Raw genomic sequence first — 13,243 nt, 5'->3', positions numbered from 1 at the left:
ATTATCAAACTTGTGTGCTCACCTTTACATTATATGTATTGACTTTATTTTAACGTAGGTGACAGGTGTTTAAGATATTTGCTTGCTAGGGAAGCGAAACTAGAATAAAGCTTTAGAGGCCCCCAACAAATAGTTGTCTGTCAGGAACCAGCAACTAGGGCATTGTTGTCTGTAGATCTTGTCAGGCTGGGTCTTAGAAGCAATTAAACAATATTTAAGCTATGTATTATTTAAATCTGAGTTGTCGGAACAGAATTTCTTGTTTGGATGTTATCTGTAATAATGTATTTGTTTATTCGGGATACGGTATGGGACGTATCTTTAACTGGATTATATAGATAGTTGTTATGGAAACTTCTGGACAATCTGTTTCGCTCAGTGCCATGCCCCGATGATTCCGCCATCGGTTGGGGTGTGACAACTATGGTCATATCACCGCTTGGCTATCTCGTTGTCCAATGGTGATGGATTAACAAGTAATGTATACAAAACCCCACATACCGGCTGTAATGAAGACTACAAAGACTTAATCCCTGTAATTACAACTTTGAAAATAAACATGATTTTGAAAGCAAGTTTGGTAAAAAGAGAATGACTCACATTGCAGATTTATGCGGGCGGAGTTTAGTCTACTGATTAGCCTGTTTAACCTAATTTAAATAACAATGCACACGAACTGGGTTAGTAACTAATACAGCATTTACGACAATTCACGAGATTAAACCCTCACAACAAATGACAAAGTGCGATACTTAAACATCCATCGAATTAACGACGAATGACAAAGTATAAACCCAATTTGAGCAGCACTAAAACATTCGTTGGATAGTTTCAATCGATCGGACGTTGAATCGTAATAGCGATCGAGTTATTACCCTGTTTATCGCGGCAGCGTTTAGTGATTCGTGTGTGTTTGTAGTATTTGGACTATATCTCAGCGTAGAATTGGAATTTGAACGTCGAACGAACACCATAATTCAAGTGCCAACCCCCTCTATTTATAGCTGGAAAATGGTCTCCCCCGCGTGTCGCGACAGGGAGACCTGTCTCCTTTGCGTGGCGTGACGGGTTCCCGTCTAGCATAGGGTGTCCATGTTCATTTGTAGGCTAGGTGAGTTGGTTGTTCGACTGAATTCGTTTTTTGCAGCAAATTATGAAGATAATCGTCAACTAGGGTTTACCCCCCCCCCTGAGTTTTAGGGGCCCTGATCCTGATTCTGATTGTTCTGAAAATTTTAGGGTTTATGCAGAATTACTTGGGTTTCTCAATTAGGTTTCCTATTGGACAATTAATATAATGAATAATAATTTTTATGAGAGTTGTTACAGCAGCTACACCATGTTTACATGGCATACCTGTTAACTGCCACTTTCTACATGTGCAGGTTCTCTCATTAACATCTACCTTGCACTGATCAGCATATCCACCAGTAACCTGGAATCTACCCTTACCAGCCATCATCACTGAATACTTGATTTAGGTGGTGATAGGAAATATGTGTCAAGTTTTGTCGTCCAATGTTCAACATAAACCTCAATCTCTCTAATCCTACCAACATATCGACACATATCTATCACATCCTGATAAGTCCCTAAAGCCCTAATCCCTTCAACCAAACTTTTATCCGGAATCCTATAATGGTAATACACAACTTCATCCTCCGGATAATGCAACATCTTAAACATCGTGTTAAACTCAATAACTGAGAATTCATCAGCATCTATGCAATCAATATGGTTACTTTTACCTTTAACATACTTCAACACATGTTTAACAACAAACTCCCCACCATGGAAAATGTGAATGCTGAACATTGTAGGCTCACCAACTGAAATGAAGTAAAACAGAGTTGAGATTACTGTAAAAGGATTCATGTTAAAACAGAGATGAGATTTAGGTTATTAGTTACTTACCATACTCCTCATATGGATCGAAATTTTGTCCATAACCACGAATACACCACGTTGAGATGTCGTGAAGATGCGCCATTGTTCTTCGTTCATGTGGATGATGATCGACGGGATGATTTGAAGTTATCAGGTGGAATTGTGAGAGCGAATGAATGATTTGGGGGTGAAAATAGGGTTTTAATTGAGGTTGGTGGCATTAATGAAGGTGGAATTAAGGCAGGGGAGGTTAAATGGACGAAAATACCCCTCATGTGGACTGCACGTGGGGGGACTTAACAGCAGAGTTAACAGACATCCAAAAAATGGACTCAAATGGTTAAAGAAATTGCTTATAGGGACTCACGTCGTTAAACTTTTTGCTTTTATACTCAACTAGTTAAAATACATAAAACACAGGGACTCAAAAAGTAATTTACCCTTTATAATATTATTATATGATGAACCGAACCTATACCGACATATGTACCAGTATTCAGGGGCGGACCCACATGGTCCGGATCGGGGTCCACGGATCCTAATCTTTTTTTTTTAAAAAATAGTAGAACCGGTATGTTGAAATTTTCAAGGACCCCATAAAATAAATTAATTGGACCCCACAGTATTAAAGGCAAAGATGGTGTGGTGGTAAATCCCCTTGTGTTTCAACAAATGGACCTAGGTTCAAGTCTTACATGTCTTTTTTTTAGTTGTTTTTTTTCCATCAAAATTAAAACCATCCATTGACCCTCTAACTTGTTTTTTTTTTTAGATGATAAATTGAATGTCGTTTTTATTTAACACTTGATTGCCAAATAAAACTTTATTTAACACTTGATTGCCAAATAAAACTTCCAACGTATAATGTAGTCGTTCCATGTCCACTAAATGTTTCTATATTATTTCCTAGCCCCGACCCGACTACGATGAACGACCCGAAAATTTTAATGTTTGGTTGTGAAAAATTCTTGCACAAAAATGGACCCCAATGAAAAAAAATCATGGGTCCGCCATTGCCAGTATTATTATTATCATAATCGATACCGGTATTTGTTTTTATAGTTTATTATTGACATCGGTACTGGTATTGTTATTAACTGAACCAACACCGGCATTTGTTTTTATGATTTTCAATGTAAAACATTTTTTTTTTTTTGTGTAACATGATTTTAAACTAGGTGTTCGCACAAACCCAACCTATAACGACCAATAAGGGCATTGGTTGGGCTTACTTTAGCTTTTGGTATAGGCGGTGCGTTTATTTTTGGTGTTTTAGGGAAACATTTGAAATTTCAGTTTTCCATGATTAACCGTCTCGATCACGAACCCCCCCTTTTCCGCAGATCACTCAAACAAACAAATTAAATTTGTGGATTCATTTGGATCTTCAGATGGCGTTGGTGAAGATGATGATGATCGCAATTGCATTACTATTCACTTTCACTTTCAGTGTTGCTGCTGAAGAAGCTCTCGTCTCTCGAATCGCATTTGGGTCTTGCGCAAATCAAACCTCTCCACAGGTACACATACATACACATACATTCCTTCCAAAATTAGTCTCATTTTTCATGTCAATTTCAAAAAAAAAAAAAAGAATGACGGTATAGCCAAATTGATTGATATTGCAGCCTATATGGGATGCTATAGTAGATTTCAAACCACAGGTTTTCATTTGGCTTGGGGATAACATATATGGAGATATCAGGCGCCCTTTTAAATTGTTTGGTAACGAGAGAACTATAGGCCCATGGAAGAATGTTCCTAGGTTTGTTCCCTCTTCAGAGGATGAAATGCAATCCAAATACAACATTGCTAAGACAAATCATGGTTATACGCGTCTCCGTCACATTGCCAAGGTCATTGGCACTTGGGATGATCACGATTACGGATTAAATGATGCCGGCAAAGAATTTAAACTCAAAGACACCAACCAAAGGCTTATGTTGGATTTCTTGGACGAGCCCCATGACAGTCCACGGTATGCTAGGAAAACTTACTTACATTCATTCTCAGTTAATCGCTACTGCTTTTCAAATGTTTCTTGTTTGCCTTTTTAGTCGCAAGCAGGCTGGAGTTTATGCATCTTACACATTTGGTCCTGAGGGCAGGCGGATCAAGGTATTATTTATTTATTTATTGGTTTCCCTGTTTTATATGGTTAAATAAATAATGACATTGAGGCAACTGTTGTTTAGGTCATACTTTTGGATACTAGATACCACAGAGATCCCCTGCGCAGTGATGGAACCATTTTGGGAGATGCACAATGGACTTGGTTAAACAAGGAGTTGAATGGTCCACCATCAGAAATAACAATAATTGCTTCATCTATTCAGGTACCCGTAATTAATTAATTGCTTAGACATGGTCATTATCATATTTGTGACACTAAATTTGAAAGCTACTTGTTGACTTTTGTGGCATCATTCAGGTTGTGTCAAATCTTTCAGCTTGTACCGGCCCTTTATTCTACATGGAAAGTTGGGGACGCTTTCCAAGAGAAAGGAAACGCCTTTTTAACTTAATATCAAATAGCAAGGTATCAAATAAATAAATAAATAAATAGCCTGTCAGTCACAGTTCCACCGAACCCATAACATCGAATTACTTTTCATGTGTAGAGAGATGGGGTTTTCTTCATAAGTGGAGATGTGCATTTTGGAGAAATAACACGATATGATTGTGCCACCGCGTATCCCCTCTATGACATCACCTCAAGTGGTCTTACTCAGGCTGTCGAGAAAGTAATTCCTTCATTTTTACATTTTGTGCTGAGATTTTTGGCATGGGTGACACCTACTACTATGAGAGTTATCAACAACAACACCTGCAAACACAGATCATGCACATACGGTACGCCTGTTTCCGTTTGTCATAATGTCTCTACGATCATCACCTAATGGTTATATTGTTGTGTAGGACAACCTAATTTTGGAGCGATACAAGTAAATTGGGACGCAAATCCGGTGAAGTTGAGATTTGAAGTGAGAGGTGTCAGTGGTGAGGCAGTTAATAGCGTAACTACTTCATTGCCAGAGCTTGAAGCTAGCAAGAAACGTAAACCCGATATAATAAAAGGCAAACAACAATACTGCTCTCTTGAAGTTGACTTACCATGGCTTGTGAGACATCGCCTGGCTATCCTATTCACCTTTTCAGTAGCCGGTATGTTTTGTTCACACATTTTCGTATGTATACAGACGCATAAAGTGGTTTTGTTTGTTTGTAGTGGTGATTGTTGTGCAGGTAGGAGTTTTGTATATGGCGATATCACTGATGGTTAAATGCCTGCGCAAGTGCAAGCTTGATTGAGGTTTTTGTGATGAGAAGAGGAGATCTGCTTGGCTTGGTAACACGCCTGCTAGTTAAAAGTGATATTATTTTCTTGTGAAATGTATTTTCAGATTAAGGAAGTGTATATGTTGATGGTAAACTTTTGTTTGAGCTTGAAGCCTATAGTTAGAAATCCTAAAGCAGTTAGTTAGATGCTTGCTTAGGTAAGTTGAAGGGTGTGCGACTAGGAAAAAAGGCACCTATTATATAACCAACAATTAACAAAACAAAATTATTTTAGCAAAATAATATGTTTTACATTGTTGGTGGGTTTGTTAATTCAGTTAGTTTTCTTTTTCTCTCTTTTTTTTTTTTTTTTTTTTTTTTTTTTTTAAGTTAATGGGTTTAAAATGTTGTTGGGTTTTAAACCTTTAGCTTTTCGTTTTAAAATAATGTTGTATAAAAATATATGTAAATTGGCCGACTATTTCCTTTTTACAATGGAAGCGTAGAGGATGCATGCTCCGGAGCCCATCAGTATAGATGCTGTCATTTACCATGCGTTGTTGCCTTTATTAAGCCACAGGAGGGTTTGGTTCATATGCCATCAAGACAATTGAATTTTTAGTCTCAAATGCCTTTCAATTAGGGGTGTTTAATGAATCGAATAATGAATTTTTAAATTAATCGAATCGAATTTTTAGGTTTTATTAATCTAAATTCATATTCTATTGGAATCTGATTAAGATACAATTTATTTGATTTGAATTCGAATTCGAATTTTATGCGCAATTCGAAATTCGATTCGATTCTTTTTTTTTTTGGATGGCCAACAAATAAAAGCTCGGCTACTTGGGGTAACCTAATGGCAAAATACGACCTCATACACCCGTGGCAGCAAACAACGCTGGGTAGCCGAAGCCCACCATCTCTAGTTCTAGGGAATACTTGCCGCTCGAAGGCCCACTACGGTAAAACCTAGTTGGGATCGGATTCGAACTTGAGACATATGGCCACAAACCCAAATCTTCACTTCCCCTCCAATGCCAATTATTCGAATAAATTCGATTTTAATACAAATGATCCTATTTCAGTCTCTATTCGTTAAATAATAATGAGACAGGTGAATTTTGAACCTTGAACAAACAAACATTGGTAGAAAGATAGATGAAAATAGGATTGAACAAAGAACTATTCGTTAAAAGTGATAAACAAATACAAGATAATCATCCATCCCAGATGTCACACCCCAACCGATGACGGAAACATCGGAGTGAGACGAACATGATTGTTTAAACATCATAACTTACTAAAAATGAAAATAGTTAAATAATTCAAATTTCATTGATATATAAAGTGTTATATCGTTTGAAATGGAAATACAACAAAGGGATTACAAGTGCAATAAAGGAATACATAAATTAAAGTGTGTTTCTAAAATCCATACTAATAGATTCTTGAAACGTCAAGGCATCATCAATTTCCTGCAACATGTATTAAAATAAAATCAGAACAATGGTTGGCGAGTATACAAGTTTGATTACATAGCATAAGTATAAAAGTGTTTCTCAAATCCAACATGACAGTTTTATACCAAGGTAAATTACATACTAGCATGCATAACTTAAATGTCAAACCAAAGTTTCCACAAGCGTAATCTTGTCACCAAGTGGACAAGACCGTTATACGATTGAGTACTTAACAATGACCCAACATCCGGGGCGGTGTGCTACTTGTAGTTTGCATGTGTGAATGAATATATGAATATCTAGCATGAATAACCTAAGAATAACAATTAACATGTTTGATGGATTGAGTGAATTTGTAAGTTTGATTGTGTGCATAAGTGAATTTGTTTATGTCATACATGTTACACCCCAAAAGTGTTTAAAGTGTAAAAGGGGATTCGAGTATACTCACGGTTTGCTTAGAAGTTTCCACCAAAGTGAGTTGATGCGTTAAAGTGTTTGGAACCGTTGAGTTATCCTACAAGGATAAACAAGACGTGTAAGTACGATGGATTGGATTAGGAATTCGTATGCAAGAATGAATTTAGTATGGAAAAATACATAAAATTTATCTTGTTAGAACACTCGATTTGGACACCATATTCATTTGTTTTTCATGGGCACCAATTCACCAATTGGAATTCCAAATATGAGGAATTCTGTCCTAAGATAAGATTTCACCATAGTACATAACATCCAATCATGAGTTTGGTTGGTGTTAAGATTCGGTTTGGAATGTATGTTATAAGTATAGGGGAAGGATCCACTAAAAAGTGTATTTTGCCTAAGTAGCCTAAGAATGATTGTGATGATTACATGTGGCACTCCTAATAAGTAGGAATGAAGGACATTTTGGTTCTTTATAAATAGGAGTGAAAATGACATGTGCAACCCCTTTTGTTTTCTAAAAATACAACAAAAAAAAATCTAGCACAAAAATCTAGTACAAAAAAATATAGCACAAAAAATGTAGTACAAAAAAATATAGCACAAAAAGTCTAGTACAAAAAATATAGCACAAAAAAATTCAGCAAAAAAAAATGTAGTACAAAAAAATCCAGCACAAAAAATTGAGAAAAAAAATCAAGACAAAAAAATTCGGCACAAAAATATAGTATAAAAATCCAGCACAAAAAAATGTTATATAACATAGAGACACAACACATTTTAGTCGGGTTTTTTAGTCTTCATATTTTATATAGCAATATGGTACTCAAATTAAAGATAAAAAGACACTCGATTTTACGGTGAAATTTTTATGAAAAAATAATTTCGTATAAAAAGTTATGAACGTTTAAAAAATGAGGGTAGAATATGCATGTGCCTTGCATGTGGGGAGAGAAAGTCTATAAAAAGGATTTTCTCAAGATACCACTTCTCCTTTCTTCTACACTTTCATCTTAACCATTGATTTGATAAATGAATGGTTAAGATTCCTTCTCATCCTATTTAGGCAAAATAAACTTTTTATTTGATCTACCCCTATAAGTATATGTATATATGTATATTAGTATAGTCAAATATGTCATGTATTGAGGTAGGATGATAAACATCCATTTAGCCTCTTGGATTATTTAAACACAAATCACCACAAGGATGATTTGGATGGTCATATAGAGTACACATCTAAATAGATTTAGAAGATAAATTAATAAAAGTTTAAAATTATATATTCTTTGTATTGTTTAATTAAAAGTGAGTTGCACATAAATTCTTTGAATTACACATAACCAAGTTTTGTTTGTTTAACTAAAATTCTAAAAAAATATATTAAATATCTATCTCTCATTGAGTTGCATAGTAATCAAACATTCAAACCCTCCATCTTTAACCATTTGTGAAAGTGGAGATCACCGCTGGGCAATTCCGTTGCAAACCTGCTGGTGATCCTGATGTTTTCGGCGATTGAATACAACAAAACAATCGATGAAAACGGGAGGCTTACCGTCGAAAACTAGAGCCGTGCAAGAAAAAAAATCAAACAAGATCGAACTGGATCTACGCAAGAACCACAAACTAGAATAATAAACTATTTATTTTCTTAACAGGACTATGTTATTAATCAAACAATTAATTGAACTCTAGAATAATAACCATATCTTCCTAGGAAAATAAATGCATGTGCCCAATTATTATTTTTTTAATTAAAAAAATAGATTAATTGTGAACCCCATATATACCTAAACCCTCCACTCAAATCCCCGTCATCTTCTACCCTTTTCATGTTTCATGTGTAATTTTTTTAATAAAATAATAATCCATCTACTATAATAAAAGAAACTAAGTTTTGTACACGTGTTATTCATTGAAGGCATCCTCAAATATATAATTATCTTATATTAACTAAATAAATAAATAAATAATAAATTAACATTAAATCTTATCATACTTTAATAAAATATTATCCTCAAATCTAAATTGTTAATTTAATATATTTTTAACACAAAAATATCTCTCTTTTCTACTATCTTATATTAAATATATAAATAATAAATAAATATTAAATGTTATCCTAATTTATTAAAAATATAACATTTTTTTATTAAAAATGTAACATTTTTTATTATCTGGTATACAAAATTATATTTATTCAACTCGTGTAAAACGCGAGGTTTTTAAAAATTTAACTTTTATTATATACTATACAAAGTTACATTTATATAACCCGTGTAATACACGAAGTTTTAAACGATATAACTTTTTTTTATCATTTCTATGTAAACTTAGATTTATTCAACACGTGTAATATACGAGATTTTTAAGGATATAATTTTTTTTTATTATTTGGTAGATTTTTCAACCTGACTATACACAGGTTTTTAAAGATACGACGTTTTTAGTATTTATTACATTTATGTAATATGTGTAATACACATGGTTTTTAAAGATATAACTCTTTTTTAAATCTATTCAACACGTGTAATCTACGGGGTTTTTAAGGATGTAATTTTTTTTTATCATTTGGTAGATTTATTCAACCCGATTATACACGGGTTTTTTAAAGATACGACGATTTTAGTATTTAGTATATAAAATTACATTTATTTAATATGTGTAATACATATGGTTTTTAAAGATATAACTTTTTTTACCATTTGATATATAAAATTACATTTATTTAACCCGTAAAATATGCGAGTTTCATAAAGATATAACTTTTTATTATTTAATATATAAAATTACATTTATTCAACCCGTGTAATACACGGGGTATTTATTCAACCCGTGTAATACACGGGGTTCTAACCTAGTTATTTATTTATGAAAATATTCCATAGTTTTAACTTATCTATTGTTATTACGTTGTCTTCTACCTTTCATGTTTCACATGTAATTTTTTTAATTAAAAAAATAATTATTTATTTATGAAAACATTCTAGGGTTTTAACTTATACTACTACAAGTATATTAATATTAATGTCAGATCTGATCTTGGTTCAAAATTCAAGTTTATTAAAAAGATATATTAGAGAATAAAAACGAAGTATAAATTTATAGGTAGGGGATCAGGAGAAAACATCCTAAAGTGTGAGAACGGTGATAACGCATCCTGGCCCAACACGTGGCGTGCGATATAATTAGGGCGTATGGGCTTTTTTGTCATTTTATCTTCCGCTTTTCCAATTCGGTGTCACAACATTGCTTCATTTTTGGCGTTTAAGATTTTTTAGCGTTAACCAAATTCAATAATTACCTGGTGTTTTAATGGTTTCATTGTATTAATATTTTGAGCTTAAGAAAATATTAAAAAGCATGTCACCGCAAAATGTTTTTGTTTTGTGAGGGTTTTGAGAATTGCAAGGATTGTCCTTTATCTTTATACCCATTTGCAGGCTTCTAAAGGGTGTTCGATTCTTCAAAACTTGCTTGACCGCCATCCGTAAGATTCCCAACATCATCTAAGGTCAAAACCATCCAAAAAGTTAGTTTCGACAATGAATTTAATCATACAATCAAGTTCTAGCATCAAAACATGAAAAACAAAATAATTTCTCAAAAGTTATCATGTCGCGTGTCGCGGCAGGTTCCGGTAATTCTGTCGCGTACCGCGGCAGCCGTCGTGTGTCGTGGAGGGATCAAAAGATCCTATCGCGTGGCGCGGGGGAAACAGTTTTCCAGCAGGTTCAGTTCTGTGTCCTGCATTTGCTGCCAGTTCCGGAAAATTCAGATTTTTGACTTAAAATGACCATAACTTTTCACTCGGTAGTCCGTTTTAGGTGATTCTTTTTCCTATACGTCTGTAAATTCATTACCAACGTGCCTATCACATTTTTCATACCAAATTTTAAGTAGTGACGTTTTGTCACTGTTAGGATTTATTAGCCTAACTGTGAGAAATTAGTAATGTGCACAATACCCCACTAGCCAGTGATTCAAGATAACCACGACTTAATCCCTGTAATTATAACTTTGAAAATAATTTGAGGTATTGTAAAATACTTTTGATAAAAGAGAATGACTCACATTGCAAGTTTAACGGGCAGAGTTTTAGCCTACTGATTAGCCTGATTAACCTAATTCAAATAACGATGCACACGAAAACTAGGTCAGTAACTAATACAGCATTTACGATAACTCACGAGATGAACACCCTCACAACGAATGACAAAGTGCGATACTTAACATCCATCGAGTTTACGACGAATAACAAAGTATAACCCTAATGTGGGCAGCACTTAAATATCCATTGGATTAGGTTCAATCGATCGGACATTGAATCGTAGCAGCGATCGAGTTATTACCCTGTTTGTCGCAGTAGCGTTTCGTGATCGTGTGTTTTTTGTAGTAGACAGTGTATAATTCAAAATTTTACGTCGAAGCAAGCAGATTGTTCAAGTCCCACACCCCCTGATTTATACCCGAAATTGGTCCCCACCCGCGAGTCGCGAAGGGTTCCTCTACCCCTGTCGCGAGTCGCGGGGCATGCCCCCTTAGCCTAGGGTAGCCTTGTCACTAGTATAGCCCTGGTGAGTCGACGTACGACGAAAATTCAATTTAGACAGCGTATTCTGAAGATAATTATCAATTAGGGTTTAACCCCCTTGAGTTTTAGGGGCCCTGATCCTGATTCTGAATGTTCTGAAAATTTTAGGGTTTATGCAGGATTACTTGGGGGTCTCAATTAGGGTTTCCTAGTGAACAAAATATCAAATAATATAATAATAAATAATGATTTTGGTGAGAGTTGTTACATCCTCCCCACCTTATTAAAAATCTCGTCCTCGAGATTTACTGGAATAAATGAGGATATTTTCGCTTCATTTCCGATTCCAGTTCCCAAGTGTATTCGGGTCCTCTCTTTGAATCCCATTTGACTTTGACCAGTACAAGCCGTTTGTGTTTAAGAAACTTAACCTTTCCGTCTTCAATTCGTAGTGGCTTCTCTACAAATTTCAGCTTTTCATTTACCTCCACATCTTGAAGAGGAACTACTAGGGATTCGTCAGATAGACATTTCTTGAGGTTGGTTACATGAAACACATCATGTACTCCGGCTAGCTCTTCTGGTAATTGTAGGCGATAAGCAACTGGTCCTATTCGCTGAATTACTAGGAATGGTCCTACATACCTTAGGCTTAGTTTTCCTTTCTTTCCAAACCTCACTACTCCTTTCCAAGGAGAAACTTTTAAGAGTACTTTGTCACCAACTTGAAATTCCAGTGGCTTGCGTCGATTGTCTGCATAACTCTTCTGGCGATCTCGAGCCGTTTTTAATATTTCTTTAATTTAAGTTATCTTGTCAGTGGTTTCTTGCACAATTTCAGGACCTGATAATTGACTTTCTCCTATTTCTGCCTAACAAACCAGAGTTCTACACTTTCGTCCATACAATGCTTCGAACGGGGCAGCTTCGATGCTTGAATGATAACTATTGTTATAGGAGAATTCAATTAAGGGTAGATGATCATCCCAGTTTCCACCAAAATCTATTACACATGCCCTGAGAATGTCTTCCAGGGTTTGAATCGTTCTTTCACTTTGTCCGTCTGTTTGGGGATGATAAGCTGTACTTAAATTTAATCGTGTACCCATGGCTTCTTGGAAACTTGTCCAGAAGTGTGAAGTGAAACGACTATCCCTATCTGATACAATGGAGAGTGGAACTCCATGTAGGGATACTACTTCATCTACGTATAGTTTTGCTAATCTTTCCATGCTGAAAGTTTCTTTCATGGGTAGAAAATGAGCTGACTTGGTTAATCGATCCACAATTACCCAAATCGCATCATTACCTTTTCTGGTTTTGGGTAACTTAGTATCAAAATCCATGGTTATTAGTTCCCATTTCCAAACAGGCATTTCTAGTTGTTGGAGTAACCCTGAAGGTTTCTGGTGTTCTGCCTTAACTTGTGAACAAGTAAGTGTAACGCTCCGTAATTTTTCGCGTTTATCATATTATTTATTTATTTAGTTAAATACATTATTTATTAATTATTTATTCTTTTTATTTAACTCATTTATTCATTTTTTAATCATTTATTTATTTATATATTTATTTAAATCCTTTATTCAACTATTAAAGAAATAATTATCAATATTGTTATTTATTTATTTTATTTAACTAATTAAATTAA

At 34.7% G+C, this 13,243-nt stretch overlaps 1 protein-coding gene across 2 annotated transcripts; it reads left to right on the top strand.

The window, feature by feature from the left end:
- Positions 1–3,133: 3,133 nt before the first annotated feature.
- On the top strand, positions 3,134–5,371 carry LOC110907952. Of its 2 annotated transcripts, none has more exons than XM_035982726.1 (8): positions 3,134–3,407; positions 3,516–3,865; positions 3,945–4,005; positions 4,083–4,223; positions 4,319–4,426; positions 4,509–4,740; positions 4,807–5,052; positions 5,134–5,371. In XM_035982726.1, the coding sequence occupies exons 1-8, from the start codon at positions 3,279–3,281 to the stop codon at positions 5,169–5,171; spliced, it is 1,305 nt and encodes a 434-aa protein (XP_035838619.1). In that variant the 5' UTR covers positions 3,134–3,278; the 3' UTR covers positions 5,172–5,371. The 2 variants fall into 2 exon arrangements, with proteins under 2 accessions (XP_035838619.1, XP_022008555.1); XM_022152863.2 differs by having other exon boundaries at positions 3,135–3,407; positions 5,117–5,371.
- The last annotated feature ends 7,872 nt before the right edge of the window (positions 5,372–13,243 follow it).

The sequence above is a fragment of the Helianthus annuus genome, chromosome 14 (genome assembly GCF_002127325.2).
Source record: "Helianthus annuus cultivar XRQ/B chromosome 14, HanXRQr2.0-SUNRISE, whole genome shotgun sequence".
NCBI classification, from domain to species: Eukaryota; Viridiplantae; Streptophyta; class Magnoliopsida; order Asterales; family Asteraceae; genus Helianthus; species Helianthus annuus.
Note: the sequence above shows the minus strand (reverse complement) of the source record. Positions and strands in the feature narration are given on the sequence as shown.